This window comes from Apteryx mantelli, chromosome 3 (genome assembly GCF_036417845.1).
Source record: "Apteryx mantelli isolate bAptMan1 chromosome 3, bAptMan1.hap1, whole genome shotgun sequence".
Taxonomy (NCBI): domain Eukaryota; kingdom Metazoa; phylum Chordata; class Aves; order Apterygiformes; family Apterygidae; genus Apteryx; species Apteryx mantelli.
In genome coordinates this window covers 66,170,603-66,196,534 of record NC_089980.1, presented here as the reverse complement: position 1 = coordinate 66,196,534, position 25,932 = coordinate 66,170,603, and the positions used below count along the sequence as shown (strand labels likewise).

Below are 25,932 nucleotides of genomic sequence, written 5' to 3'. Positions count from 1 at the left end.
TTCTTACTTTCTGGAATGTTAAATTGGCTTGATTTACCTGAAGGCCATTCTCTTGGAAGATCAAGTACAAATTCCTTCAAAATATTTGACTGGTATAGGCATATCATTAACAAATAATTAAATCACTAATAAAAAAGTCTCATGACAAGTCTAACTCAATTATTTGAAATATTTACTAACAAAATCAAAATTGTTAATACTTAGAAAATAGCATTATTCCAGATTTCACACCTATGCCTCATGAGCCATTAACTAATTCTAACAAATTTTAAATATTCTTAAAGTAACATATCAGTGGATGTGTTCATTTTCTGATTTTAAAAAATAGTTCAATTTTCAATTGTTTCCTTATCCTGCCATGAGTTACAATGGTTAGTCACTCAAGCCTCAATACAACATACATGTTAAAGGAAAGTCTGTTCACTGAATGCAGGCAACAGGCAGCATAATTGTTTGTACAGTACAAGTAGTAAATTTGGGTTCTTAAGTTGTTTTTATTGTTTTTTTAATTTTCAATTGCTGTTCCTTCTTCACTGTTATCCATGTTACATTACTCCCCCTAGAGCACCATTAGTCTGTTGTAGAAGAGATCTGGATAATCCAAGGGAAATGCCATGGCAGGAAAAAAAAATACGTTCAGTTCTTGCTGAATCAAGCTCAGGCTCAGTGAGGCCAATTGAATGCCTTTATGTTCATGGTAGTTTGTAGAAAGAGATCTGTTCTCAGCAATCAGAAAACTGAATTCTGCAACAAAGGTGCAGATTCTTTGTTGATAAGCCTTCACTACAATGAAACTTGCCAAGGAAGACAATGTGATTTTTAATTATTTAACATCTGAATAACAAAACCCTCAGAGAAATATCCTTAGCATGTCTAAGAACATAGTTCTCAAAGCCTGGCAATATTTGAACAAATATTCATTCAAAACACAATTCACACAGAAAGAAATAGAATCTGTCTCTCAAGTGAGCTATTAACTTCTATGGAATTTGAGATACCTTGTAAATGACAGTTTACTAACATTTGTGATACAAGCCTATCAGATGGGGAAAAAGAAAGGACGGTAGCAGGAAACAAGCCCAAAGATGGTTGACAACATTATGCAGCACTTTAGTCACAATCAAGTTACTTCACCTTCAAGCCTGACAATGTGGATTCGAAAGCATGTACACATGGTTATGACACCAGTGGCACAACATGATCAGGGAAACAGGCAAAGAATGATTCTCTTATGGTGGCATTCCCTATTGATTGTAGGAAAGAGAGGTGTGATAATGAAACGATTAACTTTGATGGATTGTGAATTGGACAGGGATCAATTTTTCAGTTCTGCAGGTGGTGGAAAAAAACCCGATTTCTAAGACTGGAGTGTAAAGTAACAGGACATGGCAAGAACCCAAGTATGAAAGACAGGAGATTAAAATGAACCAATAGTGAAATCAAGACAACAGTGGATATCAACAGATTAAAGGGGGAGGGGCAGGGGATGAGAGATAGTGATTTAGAATCCAAAGGTCTTCAAACAGCAAGATAATGGTAAATAAATCACCAACTACTTAGTCTTTTCCTTTTTTCTCAATATCTCTATATGCTAGGCTCACCACAAAAAGGACCACTACTCACAGTTATGCATTTAAACACAACTGAATATTTCAGTGTCAAGTATGATTTGCAACCCTCCAGTAACCTGCAGTTAGGTAATAGGAGAAAGTTTTCTAGAAGTGCTGTCAGCTCAAAGATTTTTGTTTTAATTATTTAGGGGGGAAAGGTGTGCAAGTTTGAAGACATATACTTCAACCATTTTCAGTTAGGAAAAAGCAAAGATTTAAATAATTACTCTACAAAGGTGAAAAATATAATTTTTAAATTGCTCTAATACTGGGAGAATCAAACATTCAGTGGAAAAAAAAACGTTTTTTAAAGGAGAAGTAGTTTCAAAAGATACTGGAAAACAAAGTAGCTGAACACCTTGAGGAAACAGTCAGCATATTTAAGGACAGCACTTTTATTGTGAAGAAAAAAGCATTAACATTCAAAGTAACTTTATATGTCACAAATTTGTACATCTATGATGCCTCAAATTAATGGTGCAAAAACATGTTTTCAGAACACTGAGAAAATAGATAAAAACAAAAAAGCCACACAACATTCTTCAATCACTTGTGTCTAAGCATGCGCTGAAAAATATGCAGGTTTCCAGGGCCTTCTTCATTAGTTTGCACCTTTTAAAGGTATGAAAACAAAGACAAGGCTTGTAAGGAACAGCTGCCTAAGTCTGCATGCAAACACACACAAGCACTTAGCACTGCTCTAACACAATGACTGCTACCATTATAGAACAAGCTATTTCCACAGTTAAGGCAACAGTGAATTGAGCACATGCCAATATAACTTCATGAAACTAGAACACTTTATCACCCCAAGATAGAAGCATTATTAACTGTCAATAACAACTTCTAATAAAAAATAATCTTTACTGTTCTTTTAAAGAACTGTAAAGGAGTTTTCCATTGATTTTTTATTTAAAAGCAAAACCAATTTAAGAAGTTCCCACTTTTCCCAGCCCACTTACACCTATACCAAAGCTCACTACTTGTCTAACAATACAACTGCTTACTGATTTTGAGAGGTTTAAACCTCGGTTTTTTGGGGGGGTTTTTTGAATGTGGAGTGAGGAGAAAGTGATCCAGTCCTACAACACAGTCTCCCTCACAAGCTTTTCTCTCAGTACAACCAGGGCAACTTGTGGCATAAGGGCAGGTGTAAGAACCTCTCAACCAGGCTTCACTGTGGAAAAAAACATATTGTGTCACTACACTGTGAGTTGTTTCCTTCTTTTTAATTCTGAAAGTTACACAAATTACTCATACACTAAACTACACACAAAGTTACTAAATTACACATGCACAAATTACACACTAACACACCATCAAATTGACCTAATCTGGCTGACATTCTTATGTCTAGCATAAAAGGCTGTAGAGCTGTTTAGCTCTTTTTAGAGCAAAAAGTTAAATGCATTAAGCAATCTACTATTGAAAATTAACTCTCTAGAACATTTTAGTCTTTGTAGCCAATGATTTTTTTAAGTTTGTTAAAAACATATCTCTAAGAGAATCATGTATCAGACAAAACGGCACTTTCTTCTATTTTTTTTTTCCAGAACTACAGCAACAAGTTATCACTTTACCTGGTAAACTCTTACCTAAAGTTTCTGGTCTTAATCCTGCAACTGCTGTGCACCAGTAGAGCCCAGCACCATCACTGCACTCCCACTTATGTCAACAAAATAGCAATCAGCAACACAGTCTTGCTGCAAGATCAAAAGCCTCTATGCCTTTAGAATGTTTTATTTTCAATTCACTTTTACTGTCACTCAAAATACTTCGGGATAAACAGGAAAAAATATGGGGGAAAAATTTACAGCCTGCAATTTTCCTGGTAATTACTATCACTTAATATTTTGAGATTGAAATATTGAACTTCCAGTTTGCTTTTCTCTTTATATATAGGGTGTTTGTTGTCTTCTTAGTATAATGGGTTTTAACTTTTTTTTTTTTAATTTGCAAAGCCCTAAACAGTCTCCATGTGTTGAAATGCACCGTCATTGTTTTCTTCAGTAAAGAAATCAGTTTTGCCTTCGGGTTCTCAGAGCTGTAAACAATTCTGGGCAATAATCACTTTTTAGATATATTTTGGAGCTTGGAATCCATTTTTACATCAGAAAGGTTTCCCCTGCACTGTAAGAAGACTTATGCCAGAGTTTCACTAGAACAGTATCTCTAGCCCTTACAGTTTGCGGTGTGGGGGGGAAAGCATTGCAACTCTTGTAACTAGAAAAGTTGCAAGATCCCTTTCTTAAACAGGCAATTTTTACAGTGAAACTGAAAATCATTTCAGCATATATTGCTCTGCTTCATGGAAGAGTTATCAGTGATGGCAAAACAAAAATGCTGGAAAACCTCACAGGATCAGAGGATCTAAGATAAGCAGACTGGAGAAAATGATGATTTTCCTCTGTCTCCGCAATAATGAGAAGGCCAGACAGGTAAAGTTGTCTATGGCCTTGCAGCACCACTAGAATAAGAGATAACTGCTATAATGCCAGCTCCAAGTCTACATCCTTTTACATCTATGACTGTGGATTTGAGGAAAGGAAAAGAAAGACTCGTCAGCCAGGATCAAAGAAAGGGACACTACATGTGTATCTAATACATACTAATCAGAGACTAATAAAAAAAATAGAACCTCAGAACAGGAAAGAGGTCCCTTATCACCCTGTCCTCTCAGCTTGGATCACATGTAAATGATCCCGCATCCTCCCTCAGACTACAAGTCACTACAGTGCATCAGTGAAGAGCACCCGTGCAATACCTTTCACGCTCAACACGGGGACAGCATAAACCTTAGATAAAGGCAAGGAATGCCTAGTCGCAGGCAGTCCCTGGAAAGCTTGCTGACAGTATGAGTTTGTCACCTTTACAGCTATTCTCCCTTCCCAGTGGCCCACCTCTTCGAAAGGAGCAGCTCGGGACTGGAGCCAAGACAGTGCTCCACATGTCAGGTGTAGACTGTTGTCATCACACACCCCCTTCGCCCCAACAAAAACAATCTTTTGCTTATCGGCCATTTCGGTGGGTTTCGCAAACCAGGTCAGCTCCCACTGCACCTGGCAGAAACCTGAGCGCCCGAAGGGCGGTCGCCGCGCCCGCTGATACTGCCGATCCCCCCACGTCAAGGGCCGCGGGGCGCCCGCTCCCCCCGCCCAGCCGCCTCGCCCCGAGAGGCGGGAGCGCTGCGCTCCCCGGGCACAGGAGGCCGGAGCGCAGCGAGAGCGACGGCCGGGCTGAACCGAGGAGGACGCCGCGGACAGGGAGCCCGGCGCGCGGCGGAGCCCGCCTCGCACACGACGGCTACGGGCAGGCAGGGAGGCGACGGCGGGAGGCGGCAGGCTGACAACAGCCGCCGCCGCACGGCGCTTCCCCTTCAGGACCGCCGCGGGCGCCGCCCCTCCCGCCGCATCTCCTCCCGCAACAACAGCCCGGGCCGGCCCTGCGCCAGCGGCCGCCGCCCTCCGCCCTCCGCCTGGCTGCGGGGCGGCGGCGGCGCTCGCCGCGCCCTCGCGGGAGGGAGCCGGACGGACACCCAGGCACACACCCCCCGGCCCGGCGCCGCCTTCGCCTCCTCCCCCCGCCGGCGCCGCTCCTTGACAGTTGGCGGCTCGGCTGGCGCCGCGGGAATGCGAAGTGCGTGTGCCCGAGCGGCTGGTAACGGCCACCGCACGGTGAGGCGAGAGGGGGAAGGAGGCCCCCACCCGCGCCCCCCCGCACCGCAGACTCACTGCGGAGGTTGTGGATGAGCTCGGAGTGGCTGGCGCCTCCCGACTTCCAGGCCATCGCTAGACACACTCTGCGGAGCAGGTAGAGAGCCGCCTTCAGCGCCGCGACTGCGCACAGCAGCTTCCCCAGGAAGGACACAACCTCCAGCGCCGACACAGGCGCCGCCTCCTCGCCCCCGCCCCCCCCCGCCGCCGCTGCGGCTGCCGCGCGCCCGCCGGGGGGAGGGGCCACGCGCCCACCGCCCCGCGCGCCCGACATTCTCCGGCCAGCGCCGACGCCCCGCGCTGCCCCCCGCGCATGCGCGCCGGGAAGGTTATTCGGCCCGCGGGAGCAGGGGGGGACTGCGGGTGCCTGGCAGAGGCTGGCGGCACTGCTTGTAGCTCTAAATGGAGCCCGCGTGAGGGGCTCCTTCTCCTCTGTCCCTGCGGCCCGTGGGTAGGGACGTGTATTTGGAGGCGGGGAGCGCTGCCTGCGGGCGGCTCTCAGCTGTCAGGCCCCGCTCGGGGCCGCTGTTTTCGTGGAGAGATTTGGCCACCGCGCTGGGCTTGCCCAGATCCGCCCGCCGGGGTGCTGGGACCCCCGTGCACCCCTCCTTCCCCCGGCTGCTTAAGCACCCAGCGCTTGGGAAGCACACTGGGTGGAGGGGCCTTGTTTTCTGTTATGGTCTCAGCACCTGATGATACACGACCGTACTTACCTCCACAACGCTTTGTAAAGCCATCTGCACAGCGCTGGGGATGTGGGGAAGACTACGTGACTTGCCCAAGGTCACGGAGTACATGGGGCCAAGGCACAGGTTTCTGCAGCATCTTTCTGAGCCCTACTTTACCCATTTGAGGCCTGCTGCTTCTCACAGTTTTACAGTGTGGTACAAGTTGTGTGGTTTTAGTAGCTACTCTGATTTAGGTGTTTTGGTTGCTTTTGTGCTTAAGGTGAGAGTTCAGTTTTTTTGCTGTGCCTGAAAAACGTGCGTTTCTGCAGCCCAGAACGTGCAGGGGTTTAAGAGTAAAAATGAACTTTCAAACGTGTTTGTTAATTCGCTTAAGAGTTCAACTAACGGATGCCCGAGCTGTTAGAACCGCACGTCTGCACTCCGTCTGCACGCCCGCTCCTGTTTTTGCCGCGCTGGGTGTTGGAAGGAGCGGGCGGTTGGCACCCGCCGCGCTCCGTTGCCACTCAGCCGAGCCGCGGGCCGCGGCCGCGCCCCGTTGCCACGGCGCCAGCGGGGTGGGGGTGGCCCCACGCGGCGCAACCGTTGCTACGAAGCCAATTACCTCCGGCGCGCGGCGCTACGTTTGCATGGAGCGCGCCTATTGGCCCGGGTGAGCCCAGCGAAGGGCAGCGGTACGTGCTGGAGGCTACCATTGGTTAGAGCGCGCGGGCCGGGCACGCCCACTCCCCCCCGCCCGCGCGTCTCATCCGGGCCAGCTGGGGAAACGGGTCACTGTGAAATAAGCCGCCTGGTCCGCCGGCGTGTCAGGTACACGACGTCTTTTGGGGGAATTTTACATTAACTACGGAAGTACGCCGACACGCGGCCTTCATTTTACCCTGTGCTGATGTCACAAGAAGGGTAGAGAGAAAAAAAATTACAGGAATCGGTTTAAACTAATCCGGAGCCTCAAAGGCTAACATCCCTTTGCAACTGCACGATTACTGCACAGTCACCGGAGGGTGGGAGGAAAGTTGCCGGGGTGCCCTGCTTGTGCACTGCTTTCTGTGATGGGGTGAGATTTTTTTGCTTTATATTCATATTCTGAACTTTCAGGGATCCTAATACTTGTCTGAGGATTTCCTTACAGTATTCTTGTGGGCTTTTTTAATGCTTTGCTTACTAATTATACTAAAAAATTGAACATTTAATTTTAATTTTTAGTTTACCTTTTTTAATACAATTGTGTAAAATCAAATAACTGACAGTCACTGGGAGGGAGATGAAAGGATTGTAGACTGGTAGAGAAAAGATGTCATTGAAAACCTGGAAAATAACACTGAAAATGAGAAGGGATAGAATGTTATGGGAGTTTGCACCTGCATTTATGGCTAAATACCATCTTGCATGACTACCAAAGATCTATTACTAGGTAGTATTGTTATCTATAACAAAGTATAATTTTCATTGGTTTTATTAGGTGTTGAAATAAGATACTTATCATCAGAAATAAGGTGGGTTATTTTAAACAGAATTTACCAAAAGCTATTGTCGAACAATGTACATTTTCCATTTTTAAATTACATATTAAAATTCCTTTTAAAAGGGGTCTAGATCACAAGATCAGTAACTCAGAAATTAATAAATGCCAAACTGACAGTTTCTATACAGCCTTTATTCTGTCCCAATGTGTGTGCAAAATGAGATAGTAATCTTAAGGGGAAAAGTAGTACATCCTTGTCTTCCTGCAGCCTGTATCATAATGCAGAAAAGAATTAATCTCATACAGTCAAGGGGGCATTCCTGGGTATTCCTAATCTCTTTAATGCTTAATTTTGCCACCAATTTTTATTTTAGCCAATTATTTAAATGTGATTTTATTGGCCTTAAGAAAAAGGGGGAAAAATTGGTTATTACAGACAATTCCAGAGACCCTACCGTCACTGCTGGGACTCTTGCATTTATGCCCCCTTCTGGTCTCTGTGAGCAAACTTTCTCAGGCAGTCACACATCTGGGACTGCAATTTTGCAGTGCTTCCTCTTAACCAGGTGCAACACTATAGTTGCATCTTCTACCTATTACCAGACAACACAGTTTCCAATCTTCCCTTTTGAAACATGAGAATAGTGATGCATAACTGTAAAAACCCTGGCCATATCAATAGTATATAGTATGAAACACTAGAGAAGAATAGTATTTCAAGCTATCTATGGGCACACTTAGACTTGTCTCATAGTTTTGGGGAAAATTTCCATTCCACTTTTTTCCTGACTTACCGTACAAGAAAAATCCATTGATACTGTCATAGTGAACCCCAGGCTCTCAGTGTTCATTCAGTTTATCTTCCAGAGAATGTTTTCCCCATTCTGTTTCTCCTTCTCAAGAAAATTCCCTTTTGGAATCAGTTTCTGTATTCAGTACAATTACTGCACAGTTACAGCCATAACTGTGAGACTTCATGTCTTGGGTGAGATCTTCAGCAAAACTCTAGAACTCTCCTGCAAAATAAGAAATGAGTTAAGGTACCTGCCCAGGCCACCTGAACTTTCCCCAGTGACTCACACTAGCCAAAGCAAACTATTTGCAGCACTGCAAGCATATGTAGCTGGTACTGAGTGTGGATGTTTCAGCTGAAACAGCTTGGTAGAGCTGTAGTAGAGATTTGAAGCAATCTGGGAAGGCAAATGCAAGGCATTTTAAGCATAAAAGATGAGCTTCTCCACTTGATACTGGTGTGAAAAAAGGGCCGGGGTATCTTGTAAAATCCAAAATAGCAAATGGCTGAGCTGCACTTGCATAAGTTATCTGAGCAGTAAGGTAAAGGGGTCTTCTTACCAAAGAGATCGTAGGAGGGAGTTGAATATCATCTTTAGGATTAATGATGAGCAGAATTGTAGCATACAGATGATATAATGTGCTTATGTGGAATATTACCATCAATTTTTCTGATTTTTTTTAGTTAAATATTGTATATAGGAGTTAATGAACACCTAGAGAGCTATGCAATTAATATGCTGTCATGGCCAGATAAAAATAATGCAGCTTATATCATTTCAGTGAAGGAGAGCGAGAAAAGATACCCTCTGACAGATATAAATTCAAAGATTATATTGTTCTTTAAAGACATTCCTGAGGGCTGCTGTAATGCAAATGTCTTCTCTGCTACAAGTCCAACTTTATGATCTTCAGGGCAACTGCAGCTTCCTTGGATGTGTCCAAATTATATCATGCTTAGGATGCTCCCTGAAATACCTATGTCCTTTGAGCTCTCAAGAGTCTCTTGGCCCTCTAATACTCTCTTTGGCCTTACCCCAGCTGCACATGTACAGCCCTGTTACCTGCCAAAAGGCAGATAATGGATTCCAAGAGTTCAGTCACAGACTAATGTAAATTTGTCACTAAGGAGAGGAAGCAGCACAATGGTCTCAGCAGGGCCCGTCAGCCACCTTGTTTGGGAAATCATGGTTCCAGCATCACAGGCAGTAAGAGGTATGTCTCAGCCACCCATGGATATATTGAGACTGTCGCCATGTTTCTGGAGGTTGCCATCCTGTCACAGTGGCTTCTAAATACAGCTGTGTGCCTAGTAATGGGACTACAACTTTCTCCAGAAGACTACGAGCAGCTAAATTCAACATTTAAGGACACATGCAGCCTTATGTACCGCTATGGGAGACACAGATAACATCTTCTGTGTGAGAACCCATCCTGGGATGGATGAGTCTGTTCCAGCTGCTCACCACACATATGCTTCATCTCATGATTGTTAGTCCCAGTGAAGGGAATAAGGCGGAGGTGGGAATCTGCTTTTCCGGCTAGCACCCAATCTAGAGCAAATCTGGCAGTTGTCCCATGCACATACCAGGTCCCATCCACAGACTTCCCAGACCTCTCCCATCTGGTTCTTCTAATTCTGGAGATGGATCCCCTGCTTCATTCTGTATTCTCCATCCTTTTTCCCCTATGCATGATTTGGGAGCTATTCTATGTTCCACGAGAGACTCCCAGCCTGCCCCACCATATATAGAGGTCTCCTTCTGGTCTCCAGGGGGCCAGGAAAGAAGGAAGTCATGGAGTTAAAGGAATTCCCAAAGGGCAGCAAGTACAGAGAACAAGCAGACACTGTAAAAACACACACACACAAATACTTCATTGTTTTAAATGCAAAAGACATTTTCTGTTGTCAGATGCAAGCAAGCTGCGTTACTCTCACATAGAGAGGCTGCTGGCAAGAAATGAGTTGGCCCATACTTAAAAGCATTCCAGGGATACTTACCCCATTGGAAGACCAAAACACATGAGAAAACATTTACATACAGACTGACTCTTCTTACCAGGACCAGCTCAAATTAGGATTAAGCCTGTCACAGAGCACAGAGAAAAAGCCTACCTTTGTTTGCTAGGAACATGCAGGATCGCACAGAAGCTTTCAAACCAAATGTACCGTTGGCTGCCTATTGGCTATGTTCTTGGCATGACTGTTCAGAGAAAGACAAGAACACAAGCATGAGCCTTCCAAAATGAAATCTAGGGTGCCTTGGACGTTTAACCAGGTACATGTGAAAGAAATGGTGTTTGGCTCTGCAGGTTTCCAGGAGCTTTAAGACAAGTCCATTTGCTTTAAAGGCATCTGAGAAACTGAAGTACACCAATAGCATCGGGATGCACCCATTTGTGCAGTAAATAAACATGAGGGTCACTAGCTCTTTCTGTTCTATAGCCCCAGGCCATGAGTCCACTTTTTAACTTATTAAAAACATGTCCAGTACGATAATGCTGTAAAAAACACAAACATTATGTGCTATAATGGAAGAAAATCTCAAATTTAAAAAGATGTTTTCTGGCTATCAGTAGTTCTGTGGAACCTCTCTACCTCCTCTTATGCCCAGCATTTCTTTATCTTCTTCCCCCTCACTTGTGCAAGCCAGTTTGTGTGCCTTGGTTCTCAATGCCCACTGCCAATTGCAGATACCTCCATCTTCTGTAAGTACAGCCATCCTCACAGACTCTCCAGCACTGTGGATGTTGGTCCAAAAGAGCTGGCGCGTGGACTGGCCTATAAGGGAAGAGGCATGGGATGCATGGGGCATGCCAACAGCCAAAGCAGGCAATCACTTAATTGTTTTAATGTGGTGATTCCAGTAATTTTAAGCACACAGCAAATCTCAGATCTCGTCTTCCAGCCATTCAGCCACATCTCAATCCCTTAGCTGTATTTATATACACTTATACATAAACCCCTCCTTGCTACTATTTCTGTTTCATCCCTCCCTCCCACTCCATGAACCCATTAGAATTTAAAATTCTTTGAATTTGAAAAGCATATGAAACGCTGGTCATCACTGCCTGATCCCATCTGCTTCTGCATATACATATCACAAGCAGAAATTTCCTCATGCACTGAGCATTTCCGCAGTTATGTCCCAAACCATGCACTAATCGTCTTCTACACCTACGCTCACTCCTCTCCATGCCTCTGTTCTGTTTTTAACTTAATCATTCCCTTCATCTCATCTCTTTTCCTACAATCTCAAGCCAACTTGGTGTGCACCTTCATTTTGTACTTCCATTTCAGAAGTTTACATCTAGGGTTTTTTGAACTCTGCATCCCTCTCTCCCCAGCTCCGGCAGGGAGGTGAGAAGGACTCAGGCACATCAGCGTCTCTTGGTGCCGGGGAGCAGCAGGAGTGGGGCTGCTCCGTGAGGGAAGATGTGCCCAGAGCCAAGGATGACAACGCCACGCCACAGGGTGCAGTGCCACAGCACATGAGCAAGGCAAGCAGAGCAGGGTTGGGGACAATCATGGTTCTGCCAGCACGCAAAAGCAAAGTGACAAGTCAGGCCCCAAATCAAGGCAGTCACTAAGTCATGGACACAGGTGCACAGGCCCTCCTGCAATACCGCTCAGTCCAGGAGTGGGTGCCCCAGCTCAGGTGAGGGTCCCAGATGGGGCTGGTCAGGGCAAGTAGGGGCCGTGGGTACACTCAGGGCCCTGGCACTCTGCTTTTATGCCAGTCCTGCAGTACCTGCATATCAGCTGTGCTTGCTCAACAGATTGAACTGGGCACAACTCTAGGAGTTGTGACAAGCAATAAATACAGTGTCTCCAAATAGCTTTCTTAAAATATTGCTGAATGATAATTGGAGCAAAGTAGATTAGAAGAAAACAGCATCTTCAGAAGAGGCATAATTAGATTTATCCTGCTCTTGTACAGCCACTAATCTAGTAAATCCCTTCATTCCCAGGCTCCCTAACCTCTGGCAGAGAGGCATGTTTTCCTCCCTTTCACTCACTCTGATAACTTAAGCCACATTTAAGGATAACTGTTAAAAGCTCCTTGCTGTTTCAGCTAATATATTTGGATCTAATGCCCAGACTTAGCTTTGTCTAGACTTTAAATCCCCTTTTGGCAACCTCAGAAATATTTCGTGAGGTATATTTTCTCCTGAGTGTTTCCTCCTTTTGTTTATTTAAGTCTGCTATTACACTGAAACAACAATCAACACAATACACATCTTTCACAATGATCAAATATAGAGAACATAAGATATTTAAAGGTCTTACAGAGCAGTCCTAAATCCATCATAGCTCCCAACTCCATCACATAGCATGCTGCCAAAATATTCCTTAAAAGGTGAGACAGGAAAGAAAACCCATGATTTTCTTGCCCTAATGAAAATGGCCTATATGGCCAACCTACTCTCCTTCATACTTTCCAAATGCTTTTGATCAAGCAATCCTGTGCAAAGAATGAAACTGTCCAAGAGCAAAGGAGAAAAAATACAGTAAGATTATAAATTCATTTTCTGGCAGAGTAATCAGCAAAAATAGGTGCCTAATAAAACATTTCAACAATTCCAGAGTATTGTCCCAGCTCTTCCACTTTTGGTTACCTGGTCTGTAGCTGTATTCTGAGGTCACCTATTGACCCTTCTCACACCTGTTATAAGAATCAGCTCAAAATATTTACCTTGGAGTTGATTGTGACTTGCACAATTGCTGTTAGTGGCTTAATACAGGGTGCCTGAGGTACTGGTTACTGTAGAATAATAATATTACTGCAGAGTGTAACAAAGCTGTTCTGAGGCTTACAGTACAGTAGAACACAATAGCACTCAGCCTCTTGAATAAGTTCAGTGTTGGATTCTGCAATGCCTAACTGAAAAAAATGTTCCTCACAACTGAAGCTCAAATGATGCATAAAGCATATAAAATAATATCATTGATTTGGTATCACATCTAAGGTTTTCCACACTGCACAGCAGACTTGATGAGGAACTGACAAATGCTGTATAATATGAACTAACAGAAGACTTGGCAGGCAAACTGCAACAATACAGGTGAAAGTTCAACCATGACACTGCTGCCAATGCTAGTAAGTACACCTGACAAAACCTCAGATAGCTGATGGCAGTAGCTTCTAAAAGATGTAGCAGAAAAATAAGTTGAAAAAGTAGAAAGGCATCTGTGAAAAAGTCCTTTACTGTAGTGCAGTGATTGAATGGATAGTCCAATCCTCTGAAATGACAGCATACATGTTACCTTTTACCTCCCTCTACAACTAACCTTTGCTTTTTTTTTTTTTTTTTGCACAGTCATTTAGGTCTGAAGTGAAATATGATAAAGAAAATAGGACAATACACCTGTGCTCATGTTTATTAAAACAGTATTTGGGACAAAAAAAGATTTTTGCAGTTCACCACCACTAGGGATCTCACAGAGGGAGAAGAGTATCATAAGTAGAGATTTAAAAACAAATCTAGAGAAGAGACAATTACAGAATCACAGAATGGTTGAGGTTGGAAGGGACCTCTGGAGATCATCTAGTCCAAGTTCCCCTGCTCAAGCAGGGTCACCTAGAGCACGTTGCACAGGATCGTGTCCAGGCAGGTTTTGAATATCTCCAGAGAAGGAGACTCCACAACCTCTCTGGGCAACCTGTTCCAGTGCTCTGTCACCCTCACAGTGAGGAAGTTTTTCCTCATATTCAGATGGAACTTCCTGTGTTTCAGTTTGTGCCCGTTGCCTCGCGTCCTGTCACTGGGCACCACTGAAGAGTCTGGCTCCATCTTCTTGACACCCTCCCTTAAGATACTTGTACACATGAATAAGATCCCCTCTCAGCCTTCTCTTCTACAGGCTTTCCTCATAAGAGAGATGCTCCAGTCCCCATATTCAGCCCAATTCATATAAAAGTCATTGATACTGCTTAGTACATTTCAAGAAAATAAAAATTGGTGATTTTGCAAAGGTTTAACATTATGTACTGAAAATAGGCTGGCTGAGCATACAAAATGAATTTGCAAATTCACCTTTCATTTTATTTCTTCTAGACCCAATTCTGCAAATAGTCTGCAAATAGTGTTTGTGCAATATATGTAGCTTTACCTGCTTATTGCCAATTTTCATGACATGAGAGTTTGTAAGAGCTAAGCATGAAAGAAAAAACAGTAAGATGCTTTTTTTTTTTTCCTGAGCTGGGACCATCAATAGATTGGAGGAAAGACAGCATCTCTGAGACAGTTAAATGACATTACCTCTGCTGTAGTGGGGTCTAGGCAGTTCTTTCAGTTCTTTGCAATCTATTTTTAGAAGTGTGAAAGGAGCAGCATAGAGACAGTGAAGTTGGTGGAAGGGTGAAGGAAACAAAGCATTCCTTGCTGATCCAGGCTCACTTACTGAGGGACCTCAGGAGCAAAGAGCCGGTGATTAGGGTCACCGCCCTCGCTGGGGGATGTCCTCCTCCCTTTCCCCATCACATCCCAAGCGGTGGCCGCACCGGAGCGTTTTGTTCCCGTTTTCTCAAAACAGAAATATAATTCCCCTAGGCAGCTGCATAGCGCAACGAGACCCGGGTCCGGGCCCTGCCCAGGTGCCTCTTTGGGGGCGACAGCGATTACAGAAAAGCCAGTAACAGAGATAAGAAACCGTTGTTGCCTTCACTGTCGCTTAGTAAATCGGACAGAAGGGAGGCTCATAGGCGGCCGCCCCGCTTTAATCGTCCGTTAGCGCTGACCACGTGGGGTGCGGACGGCCGTTATCCGTCCCGGTAGCAAAACGCAACGCACCTGCACCGCCCCGTCAGTACTAACGGCCGCGCGGCGCCGCTCCCCGCCCGCGATGGCGAGTCCTGCCCCGCCTGGGCGCGCCCGCTGCCCTGCAAGCCTGTCCCTCCTCGCTCGCCGTCGCCGCGCGGCCGCAGCCAATCAGCAGCAGCGGCGGCGCCAGGCAGGCGGCGGGAGCCGGCGCGCGGCGGCGGCGCGGGCCATGGAGGACGTGTGCGCCAAGTTCGTGTCGCAGAAGGTCAGCAAGGCCCGCTGGCGGCCTCTGCCCGCCGCCGCGCTGCAGCCGCCCGACGTCTTCGCCACCGGCTCCTGGGACAACGAGGTACCGCGCGGGCTGGGGAGCGGCGCCCCGCGCCCAGGGGCGTGGCGCGTCCTTCCCGCCGGGGCCCCGCGCCGCCCCGGCCGCGGCCCCCTTAAGCCGCCGCCGCTTGGAGGGGGAGAGCGGGGCTGGGCCCCTTCGCGGCTCTGAGCGCCGGCAGCGGCGGGCCGGGCTACGGGGAGCCCCGGGAGAAGGGGAAAAGGGGGAGCGGGTCCCCGGGGCTGTGGGAGCGCCCAGGCCGCGCGCGGGCTCAGCTCCTGGCCGCTGGGGAGACGGTCCTGCGTGTTTGGGGAGGGCACAGCCCAGGGGCAGGACTCTCTTCCCCCTTACTGGTGTTTGCCAGGCTTGTTTTAAAAACGTGTGTGCGCCCAAGTTTGTAGTCAAAGCTTTCTTTCCTAAGAGTTTCTGTATGTATTCTGCTTTATTTCCTTCCTTAAAACTAAATAGACTTATTTATTTGTAAAGAAAAACTATTTACTTAATGCAGCTAGTGCATTGTGAGCACTTGCTTTTTTCATGTGGTAACTTCCTGAAGGAATTGTAAATGTAAATGTAAAACCTTCTGCTTTCCCAGAATGCAGTGAGAAGACTGAAATTCAAGCTGACTGAATGTTAAATACCTTTGTAAACACTTTCAAGTAAAAGTGATGGTGTCATTTCCGTACAGGATAACAGGATTTCCATTTGGTCTGTTGGAGATCTTGGAAATGTGGGCCTCAGTGGAGAATATCAAGGAGAACCTCAGCTATTATGTGACATCAGGCACAATGGTGATGTTATGGACATGCAGGTAAAATAGTTTTGGTTAGTAGGTGTGTACTCTCTTTAAGGGTTTGTCACTCATGAGAGCTTAAGTGATAATGAGCTGACAAAATATTGAGATTTAAAAAATGAAGAAAGGAAAAACTAATCAATACAAGTTTGTGCTTTTTACTGTATTTAGCAATATTTTAGGTTACTCTAAATTCAAAATGATCATCTTGGTATTGATGTCAACTCGTAAACACACTACTTATCTCTCTCTAGTTTTTGGATCAAGAGAGAATTGTAGTTGCTTCATCAACAGGAAATGTAACTATATTCCGTCATCACCAAAATAATCAGGTAAGTTGCTTGGACTGATTTTAGGCTGCCCTTCTGTGTAATGTAGGTCACTTTGATCTTAGCATAAGATTCTCAAAGCTACTAGAGCAGGAAATGTGTCTACCAAAATCATATTTTTTGAAGCTTCTTAGGAAGACCTTCAGTTACATACATGTAAGGAAGGAGGAAAGAGTGTTGTATACACCTATTAAATTAGATTCCAGAGCCAGATAGGCTGGATACGTATATATCTATAACCAAATAGTCCATTCACTGAACAGATAACTTAAGAGATTAGATTCAGTTAGTTATGAAAGAATAATCTGAGGGTGGGGGGAAAGAGACCATTAATGAACCTGTGCCTGCCTTATTAGAGTTTTATACGTTCTTGAACTAAAAAAGCCAGTTGATCTTGTTGATTTTCTTCTTACAAGTGTCATGTGAGGGAAGATAATATTTAAACTCTTTAGTTTTATTCTTTTGTTCAGGTTATACATCACTGCAAATGAATGTTTAGTAATTTTAGTTTATCCACAATAACATAATAAAGTAATATCTTTTAATAGTTTGACTTGGTACCTAAAATAAACTAACTTTCTTGCAATCAGGATCTAAATCTGACTTTAGATTTTTGTAAAGGCCTAGGGTCTTTTCCCTTGGCCTGGGGAAAGAGTGGAGGGATAAGTCTTGTGAAGAGCACATCACAGGTCATGAACAGATGGTTTCAGTTTTCTGGGTTTTTTTAGCTTGTGTGGAAAAAGATGTTTCAGAGAAGATGTCATAACCAGAAACATCTGTTTCACTGAAGGGTTGTGTGCTCAAGAGTAGAGGGAAGCTACAGATCATCTGATTCCTAGTTATATAGAAGATGCTGATTCCTGTAGGGTAGTATGTCTTTACTGGAACCAGCTGCTGGTTTTGTGAGTATTCTGGGTGCTTTACTCTTATCAGAATCATTACTTACCAGGAGAATTTCATGTCTGATTACTACTTAGACTTTATCTGCCAACCAGCGATGGGAGAAAGCTCATTATCATGTGGATCGAGATGCATCGTGTGGTGGTGCAGCATGCACTGGAGTAATCTGCAGCAATCCAGAAATTGTCACTGTTGGAGAAGATGGTAGAATAAATCTCTTCAGAGCTGACCAAAAGGATGCAGTGAGAACTATAGGTATGCCAAATAAGTGCTTAAACTAGTTGGGTTTGGAGCTGTTTGGCTTTTTAGCTTCTCAAGTGATAACCCAAAAAAAGAAATCAGTTGAGAAATGAATTACATTTGAAGTTTTTATTTATATACAGGTATTAATGCAGAGTGTTCTGGTACAAGTTTAATAGTGTTTTGTTGACCCAAAGAAACAGATGTGCAGAAAAACCTGTTGTTTTGTTGTTTTTTTCTTTCTGGATAATTGCTCAGCTGATTGCATTCAGATTTAATAATGTACAGGATTCAAATTGTTTTCTTGGTGCTCATTTGATAGTACAGTGTAATATTGCTATATTGGCAGCAATCCTTAGTACAGACTCCTAATACAATGGCATCTTAACATTCCTCAGAAGCTGAGCTCTCTACATGTTTTGACAGAACTCTTAGCCACAAAAATATTCATAAATGAATGCTTTTTTTTGGTTAATGGATTTACAAATATAATATAAAATTGATATGTTTGTAATTAATCCTAGCAGAAAAACCTCTGAAATTAGAGGATGTAAAAATGTTCTGGAGCCATAAATATACTGCGTTGCCAAATTGCTTACTATTGTTCTGTCACATAACACTTTTAAAATCCATTAGAACTTTAGTGGTCAATAATCTCACTGTTCTTTTTAAAGGTAATTTCCCCCTCTACCCCTGACCCGCCCCAGCTTTCATTTAAAAAGTAGGCAGAAAATATAACTCATTCAAATGTCTGTAGCCTGGAAGCAATATAACTTGTCTGTCTCAATACGAGGAAAAGTTTGCCTCCTGTGCAGCAAAAAAATCTACCTGCATTCTCAGTATGAACTTGAACAAAGAATTAAAAAATACTTTGAGGTAAAAGTAGACTTAATGATGTGACCCATCATGATTAAGATGAAAGGTATATAAATAATAAGAAAATGAAATTATAAGAATGTGATATCCATGTCATTCTTCCCTAAATTCTCAAAAGATTTACCTCAATGCTCTGAACTGTTTGACATTTGATTGTAAATCATGCTGATCAAAGAAGTACTGTAGGAAAAGGACCTGATACAAAGGCTTTGCTATTTGTTATTTATGAAGATTAACAAGCAAAGCAGAATTTTGGTTTGACTTTAAGGACAGTCACTAGTGGTGTCCCCCAGGGGTTGATACTGGGGCCAGTGCTGTTTAACATATTCATTAATGACTTGGATAATGGGACAAAATGCTCCCTCAGCAAGTTCACAGATGACCTAAAACTGGGAGGAGTAGCTGATACATGAGATGGTTGCACTGTTGTTCAGAGGGACCTTGGCAGGTTGGAGAAATGGGCAGAGAGGAACCTCATGAAATTCAGCAAAGGGAAATGCAAAGTCCTGCACCTGGGAAGGAATAGCCTCATGCACCAGTACAGGCTGGGCCCAACGAGCTCAAGAGCAGCTCTGCAGAGGAGGGTCTGGGGATCCTGGTGGACAACAGCTTGACCTTGGGCCAGCAATGTGCCCTCATGGCAAAGCTAACAGTGTCCTGGGCTGCATTAGGCAGACTGTTGCCAGAGGTCAGGTGAGGTGATCCTTTTCCCTCTATTCCTCAGTGGTGGAAACAGCATTTGGAGTGCTGTGTCCAATTCTAGGCTTCCCAGTACAACACAGACATGGATTTACTGGAGCAAGTCCAGGAAGGGCCACAGGGATGTTTAAGGGAGCATCTCTCATATGAGGAGAGGCTGAGAGAGCTGGGAGCCTTCAACCTGGGGAATGGGTGGGGGGAGGGGAGGACTTTTATCAGTGTGTATAAATACCTGATGGGAAGATATAAAAGAGGATGGAGCCAGACTCTTTTCAGTGCTATCCAGTGACAGGACAAGAGGCAGTGGACACAAACTGAAACACAGGAAATCCCATTTAAACATAAGAAGAAACTCTTTAGTTATGAGGGTGACTGAGCACAGAAACAGGTTGCCCAGAGACACTGCGGAGTCTCCATCCTAGGTGATACTCAAAACTTGACTGGACGTGGTCCTGCGCAACCTGTTCTAGCCAGCCCTGCTTGAGCAGTGGGGTTGGAGTAGATGATCTCCACAGATCCCTTCTGACTCCCAATACTCTGATTTTTCTGTGATTCTGAGTGAATATCATACTGGTGACACTTCCTGGAAAATATCTAAAAGTGTGGTTTTAATGATTTATGAATTAAGGGCTTCTGTAGACAGTGCTTAATGTTCTTAGGTAGAATTACTGCTCTTGTTTTCAAAAGGAGAATCGCATTATGAAAAGTTCCATAGCCTGCTTTCTTGTGTCAGTAGATGCAGGGTGTATAAAGATTGCATCTTATGAAAGCCATGGACTTTAAATGATTCCTGATCCTAGCAACTGTAGGAAGAAATCTTACAGAACAGCAAGTAGAATTGTAAGTTCTAGAACTAATTCAATATAGCTTCTTATGGATTTCTGTCTCAGGGCTGTATGACACCAGAAGCAAGGGCTCCTTTTTCACAGGGCACCCCTGCAACACTTAAAGTATCAGGTGACAGTGGGCTGTGTCTGCCCCTGGAGAGGAAGAGGTTGTAACAATGTTTAAATAGGTCTGTTTTAGAGGACAGGTGTTTCCTGACAACTAAATGGAGGCTAGCATTGAATATGTTTACCTGAATTTTTACTTCAATGGTTTCTTCATCTCTCTTGCAGACAATGCAGACAGCAGCACACTCCATGCAGTGACTTTCCTTCGCACAACTGAGATCTTGACAGTAAACTCAATTGGACAGTTGAAAATATGGGACCTCAGACAGCAAAGAAATGAGCCATCTCAAATATTTTCTTTGTAAGCCCTTTATTTTTGACATATTTACCAAGAAGCGCATGATACTTTAATCTGTTTTAAATCTCTTATCACCCTGTTGTCAAGAAGGTATCAAATAACTTTTTTAAAAGGCTTTTAACTTTCTTTCTCTGATTAAATGTACTCTGTCTGCCCCTCCCCCCCCCAGCTTGGTATAAACTTTCTGACATTCAAAATGTTTTTGAATGATAACTTTCTGTCTTAGAGACACAAATGCAGAAACTTAGAGCTAGATTCAAATCCTGTTACCAGTGAAACAATTCCCATAGCGTTAACATGCTGTGGGTTAGGTACATGGTTTTGATAGTGACAAGTCTCCCTTTGTTACTCTTAGTGTATGTTGAAACTGAAATTATAATGTGAAATTGGGAGTAACATTCTTATTGCTGTAGGCATATGTAGAGTAGTATTTGTATGCAAAGCCCTCTCATTCCTGTAGAGCTGCCAGATATGTTATGCCTGTATGATGCCTGTATGTATGTAGATGCCTGTATACCATAGGGCGCAGAACCTGATGCCTGTCTAGTCGTACCTTTATGTTACTGTTATACCTCTAAATTCCAGCAGGTGTCACATGGTTCCAGTCTCTAGTGACCAGATAATGCAGGAATTTAGCTTGCAGTTAGTATGGTTATGTTGTTGGTCAAAACTCCTAGGGATTAAGAAGGAGAAAATACAGGCTGAATGGAAATTGACATTGTTCTTTCCTCCTCCTTTGCAGGACAGGTGACAGAGTTCCGCTGCACTGTGTAGACAGGCATCCCAATCAGCAGCACATTGTGGCTACAGGAGGCCAGGATGGGATGCTGAGTATATGGGACATCAGGCAGGGTACTATGCCGGTGTCCCTGCTAAATGCTCATGAAGCAGAAAGTAAGTGTCTGGATCTTAAAATAGGCAGCTTTTCTTCAGAAAAGCCTTCCAAGTGCTAGGCAAGACTTAAATATTGTAGGAACAGCAGAGTTGTTTTCTGTTATAGCTATTTAATGTCTTCATCCAATTGTTTTTGGTTTGTTCCTTGTCTATATGTGAGACTACTGTTGTCTAAAAGCCAATTTTCCTTAAACTAAAATTAGTAAGCAGTTTAAATCTTTAATGAGTCATCAGATGCATTTAATCAGAATGGGTTTGTTTCTAGAACATAGGTGTATGAATAGTCTCAGCTCATAATTCATGCTGTAGTATTCTGGCATAGTAAAGCAGGAATGTAGCTACTGACAAGCTTGGAAATGTGAGGTTAAGGAAGGAAGGGGACTGAAAATATTACAGTTCCATTTGATGCCTCCACAATGCTGAAACAGTTCACTTTCCTTGTAATGTTACATGAACAAGAAGATAGCAACTCATTCTGTGCTGGCAATTTATTGATTCAATACCAGGATTATATTTAAGTAAATTGTTTCTTGAGATAAGGAATTTTACTGACTTAACTATTTTGATAATTGTGGTATTTCAACACAATAACTTTGTGTTCTGGGAAAGAATGCTTGCCGTGTGCAGATTAAAGTTTAATAGTAGGGAAGAAAGCATGAGAAAGCTATTCAGAATGTCTGAATTCAGATAAGATTTCAACTTCTAACAATTTTTACAGTATTGAAAGTACAACAGAATGAATGATATGCTTTTTCAGGGGAGGGAAAATTGCAGTAAATAACTGATGGTAGTTTTCCCCCACCCCCCAAGAATGCAAGGTTTCGGTGAGGCCTGGATTCTTGTATGATATGGACATGCACTTACTAGGCACAGTGCACAGAGCTAAGTATTTGACGTTTGTGAAATGATTTTGTTCCTCTCCAGAGCCTGAGGTCTAAATTGTTTTCACTAATCCAAAAAAGTAAGGAAAAACTGTTTCAGCTTCCAACAGAAAGCAGCATTCTTCTTTATCTGAAGCTCTTTTCTCTCACTGGAGCTGATCAGTCTTTCTTCCTTCCCGTTTTCCTAGTATAACTGTAGGAGGCACTGGCTGTATAACTCCTTTCTGCATATGGCCAAGGTTTGTTACATATACGGTAGCATTATTTTAGTGTTATATGTATGATTCCTTTTTATGCATGCATGAATCATAGTTTTAATTCTGTACTTTGCAATATCAGGACCTCAGTGGCCTTTGTGAGGCACCTGCTGCACTTCTGAACTGGATAAATGAGTGTCTGCAATACCAGGAAGTGGTGATGGCTTTGTATCTTGACAACTGTCCACATTGAAAAAAAGCCATCCTAGTTTATACTTGCAAAGTTATCTTTATACTGTCATAAATAACACTCAGTACTTTTAAGACTGAAGTAGGCTCGTAGAGTTTTATAGTAAGTAAGCATATTCTGCTGTTGGATTGAATAACTTGTGTAATGGAGATATCAAACCACTTTCAGTATCACAGCAATGTAGAAATCATGAGGAGAATGGCTTACACCCCAATAAGTATCTTTTTTTTTTTTCTTGTTACTTCCAGTGTGGGAAGTTCACTTCCATCCCTCCAACCCAGATCACTTATTTACATGTTCTGAAGATGGTTCTCTTTGGCACTGGGATACTTCCACAAGTGTATCTGAAAAACCGTCTTTTCTTCATCAAGGTAAGGATGTTTGAAGTCAACTTACATTGAATTTGTCAGCTGGCAACTTAGCTAAAGCACTTGATCTCATATGCTCCGATTACTAACACAATAAACATACAGCTTCTTTTAGACACTGGTGGGCACTCTAGGAAAGCTAAGTACGTATGGGGATAAATGGTGGATTTTTTAAATCTATCCTTGCTGTGCTCTGTCTAGTGTGTGAGGGGGCACATAAAGAATTTCAAGGATAAATTGAGTTCACTTAAGTTATATCCATATAGACCAGACATGAAAGAGGCCTAAATGATGCATTACTACCTGAATCTGAGGGAGATCTAAGCTATACTGGTGTTACAGAATTTTGTATAAGTTAACGGGATGATAGAATTCTGAATTTACTCTTTAGACAATTTTTTCAAGTCGTAAGTGGAAGACTGTCAGTGAGTGAAACTGTATCCCTTTGTGTCATGGTAGATTTTAAAGACATGAAACTGATAGAATGCAAAAAGGCATTTTTATAATCTTGGACTGCTTAATTGCTTGCAGCTTTAGAGAATAAACAGTGGGGAAACTTTCAAATGTCTGCTGCCTTTGCCCTCAAAGCTGCCATTCAAAGTTGAGTTCTGTACAAGGGAATAATAGTACAACTAATAATCAAATTGCACTCTGCATGTTCTTGGGTATAGTAAATAACCCCTTAAGTGCACCACTTCAAACACTTGTAAACTTTATGCTGACTGATAGTTCTCAAACTGTAAAACTTTCGTTTGGATTTGAATTTTTTTGTGGAAAAAAAAAAAAACTTGAAGTCAAATCCAGGTATATCACTTTTTCCAGATTAAGTAGGGAGAAGGTACAGTAGGGAGTAAATACTATTAAAGCAAAGCTGATGTCTCAAATATAGCAAGACCACTGCATAAGCAGACTTTTGTTCATAGGTCCATGCTTGCTTTAGTCTTCAGCTATAAGAACTTGTAGTTACTCATACTATTTGTTCAGTGAGATGAGTTCTTAGTTGTACTGACCTATTCGTCCTCTTAAGTGAGGAGAGAGCTGGTAGCAGGCTTCGGTAACCATTTGAAGTACTTGGCTTTTAGCTATCTTTTGTTGTTTACCAGGAAGACTGCTACATCAATTAACTAATCTGATTTAAAATGCTATTCCCATTATGTTTGTCCTGTACTTGCTATGTTTCTCCAAATCCTGAGACTATTTAAACTAAATTGGAACTAATTTTTTTCCTCTTTCCTTCTCTTTCTTTTAGGAGGAAGAAGTACTACATATTTTTCCCACAATACCATTAACCAGTCTGTAGTAAGTGCCTGGCTAAGCAACGATCCTACCAAAGACCGCATGGAGATTACCAACTTAATTCCAAATCAGACTTTGTCTGTGAACAGTTTAGATATTTTAGGACCATGTCTAGTATATGGTACTGATGCAGAGGCTATTTATGTTAACAGACACCTTTTTGCATGAAACTACTCAAGTGTCCCTTTGAATCACCTTGAACTACTGGGAAATGCATCAGGTTCATCAGGGTTTCCAACTAAACTGTTATCAGCGTGTGGGAGAGAGGCCTACAGCTTGGTTCTGCTATTGCAAAAGGAATGCAAGTTACCTCAGACTCTTAAAGTTGTCCCTTATTATTGATGCTCTACCATGGGTAATTAAACCAGCTTTTGTGCAAGTTTGATCTCATTTCTTCCCCATTGCCTGTTTGGTTTTGGCAAGCAGGAAGCTAGTCACAAGGGCAAGATGCATGTTCTTAGCTGATGTCCATAATTCATGAGGTGAAGAAAAAGTAAACCCCTAGTTATTCATGCATATGTAGAGATACTTCCGTGTATTAAGGCCAATTCATAAGGTTCTTTGACATTCTTTTTATGTCACCTGAGAGAGATGGCTTTTTATTTGAGATTTTATATATATATTTTGGAAACAAAGCTTTTTATGCTGGTGTGTGGGAGTTGGAAAGGAAAACTAAAAGCTGTGAAATGCAAAAGGTTCTATAAGAATCTTAACATTTTAGTAGCATTATTTTGGATTACTACAACTTCATTATGGATACATTATGGTATGTTAAAACTTGATCTTGATAATGTGCCTACAACTCACTGGAAAAGTGTTTTTATAGCTCAGTAGTCATAAGTGATAGATACGTTGGCTGTGTTTTAAAATATGTGTTGGAGACTCTCAGTGTCAGACATGGTCTTTGTCACAGTTTTGCATCTAGTCTGTTTTGCAATGTTTAAAAAGCTAATTTTATGATTACTGCTATACCTATCTTTTGTTGCAGAGAACCCTTTCTCTTTTTATTAAAATATTTTGCACAAGAATACTGGTCTGACTTACTAGATTAGTTTAATAGATATGCTTTTAGTTATTGTTGCAGGAGGGTAAATAACTAAGCTATCTGGACTGGGTCTGGGAATGAGACTGGGCACTCTGAGGGAAATTTTAGGATTTGGGCAACAGCAGATGGAGTTATAAGGCTTTAAAAATCACTTGTCAGCAAAACAGCTTTAGAGTATTTCACACTCAGGGCAGTGAGAAAAGCATTCTTCATCTCTTCTCATAATAACTTACCTGATTGGGATTTCTTGTGTGTCTAGCTGAAGAACATGGGTTGTACATTAGTTACAGGGATATTCTTTTTCAGAAAAGAGTGAGTTGCTAGGAGGCTTATTAGTTTTAAATTTTGCTTCCCTATTTGTTTGAAATACAACACTTTACTTGAGCAAGAAAAGTTTAAATCACTAGAAAATGCACCTTGCTGAGCAATCGTTCTTCTCTGGGAACTTAGACCTCCCTCTGTAAGAAGTCTTCCATTCAGTCATATCAGAGATCTTTTCCCTTGGAAAACAGATTTATTGATCAGCATGCTGACAGCTGTGGTTAATACCATGCAAG

At 42.7% G+C, this 25,932-nt stretch overlaps 2 protein-coding genes and 1 long non-coding RNA gene across 6 annotated transcripts in view; 1 reads left to right on the top strand and 2 right to left on the bottom strand.

The window, feature by feature from the left end:
* The window catches only part of PCMT1 (protein-L-isoaspartate (D-aspartate) O-methyltransferase), a 36,732-nt gene extending 31,135 nt beyond the window's left edge, over positions 1 to 5,597 (bottom strand). For both annotated transcript variants that reach the window (XM_067293563.1, XM_067293562.1), the window contains exon 1: positions 5,342 to 5,597. In XM_067293563.1, coding sequence (XP_067149664.1) covers positions 5,342 to 5,597 — 256 coding nt within the window. The remainder of the gene's footprint in view (positions 1 to 5,341) is intronic.
* A 1,616-nt stretch (positions 5,598 to 7,213) lies between these two features.
* On the bottom strand, positions 7,214 to 14,767 carry LOC106496924 (uncharacterized). Of its 2 annotated transcripts, none has more exons than XR_001294706.2 (4): positions 14,531 to 14,767; positions 10,383 to 10,470; positions 8,269 to 8,490; positions 7,214 to 7,330 (listed from the first exon to the last, which is right to left on the bottom strand). It is a non-coding gene; the product is annotated as an uncharacterized lncRNA (long non-coding RNA). The 2 variants fall into 2 exon arrangements; XR_001294707.2 differs by having other exon boundaries at positions 7,214 to 7,317.
* Positions 14,768 to 15,218: 451 nt separating this feature from the next.
* NUP43 (nucleoporin 43) lies at positions 15,219 to 25,358 on the top strand. Of its 2 annotated transcripts, XM_067293560.1 has the most exons (8): positions 15,219 to 15,380; positions 16,045 to 16,167; positions 16,404 to 16,481; positions 17,456 to 17,633; positions 20,312 to 20,447; positions 21,187 to 21,338; positions 22,915 to 23,037; positions 24,284 to 25,358. In XM_067293560.1, exons 1-8 carry the CDS (start codon positions 15,261 to 15,263, stop codon positions 24,496 to 24,498), a joined length of 1,125 nt encoding a protein of 374 aa, XP_067149661.1. In that variant the 5' UTR covers positions 15,219 to 15,260; the 3' UTR covers positions 24,499 to 25,358. The 2 variants fall into 2 exon arrangements, with proteins under 2 accessions (XP_067149661.1, XP_067149662.1); XM_067293561.1 differs by lacking the exon at positions 16,404 to 16,481.
* The last annotated feature ends 574 nt before the right edge of the window (positions 25,359 to 25,932 follow it).

Coding starts and splice junctions, on each gene's coding strand:
- NUP43 (XM_067293560.1), top strand. CDS start 15,261: ATGGAGGACGTGTGCGCCAAGTTCGTGTCGCAGAAGGTCAGCAAGGCC. Junction 20,448..21,186: donor CCATCTCAAATATTTTCTTT/GTAAGCCCTTTA, acceptor CCTCCTTTGCAG/GACAGGTGACAGAGTTCCGC. Junction 21,339..22,914: donor AAATGCTCATGAAGCAGAAA/GTAAGTGTCTGG, acceptor TGTTACTTCCAG/TGTGGGAAGTTCACTTCCAT.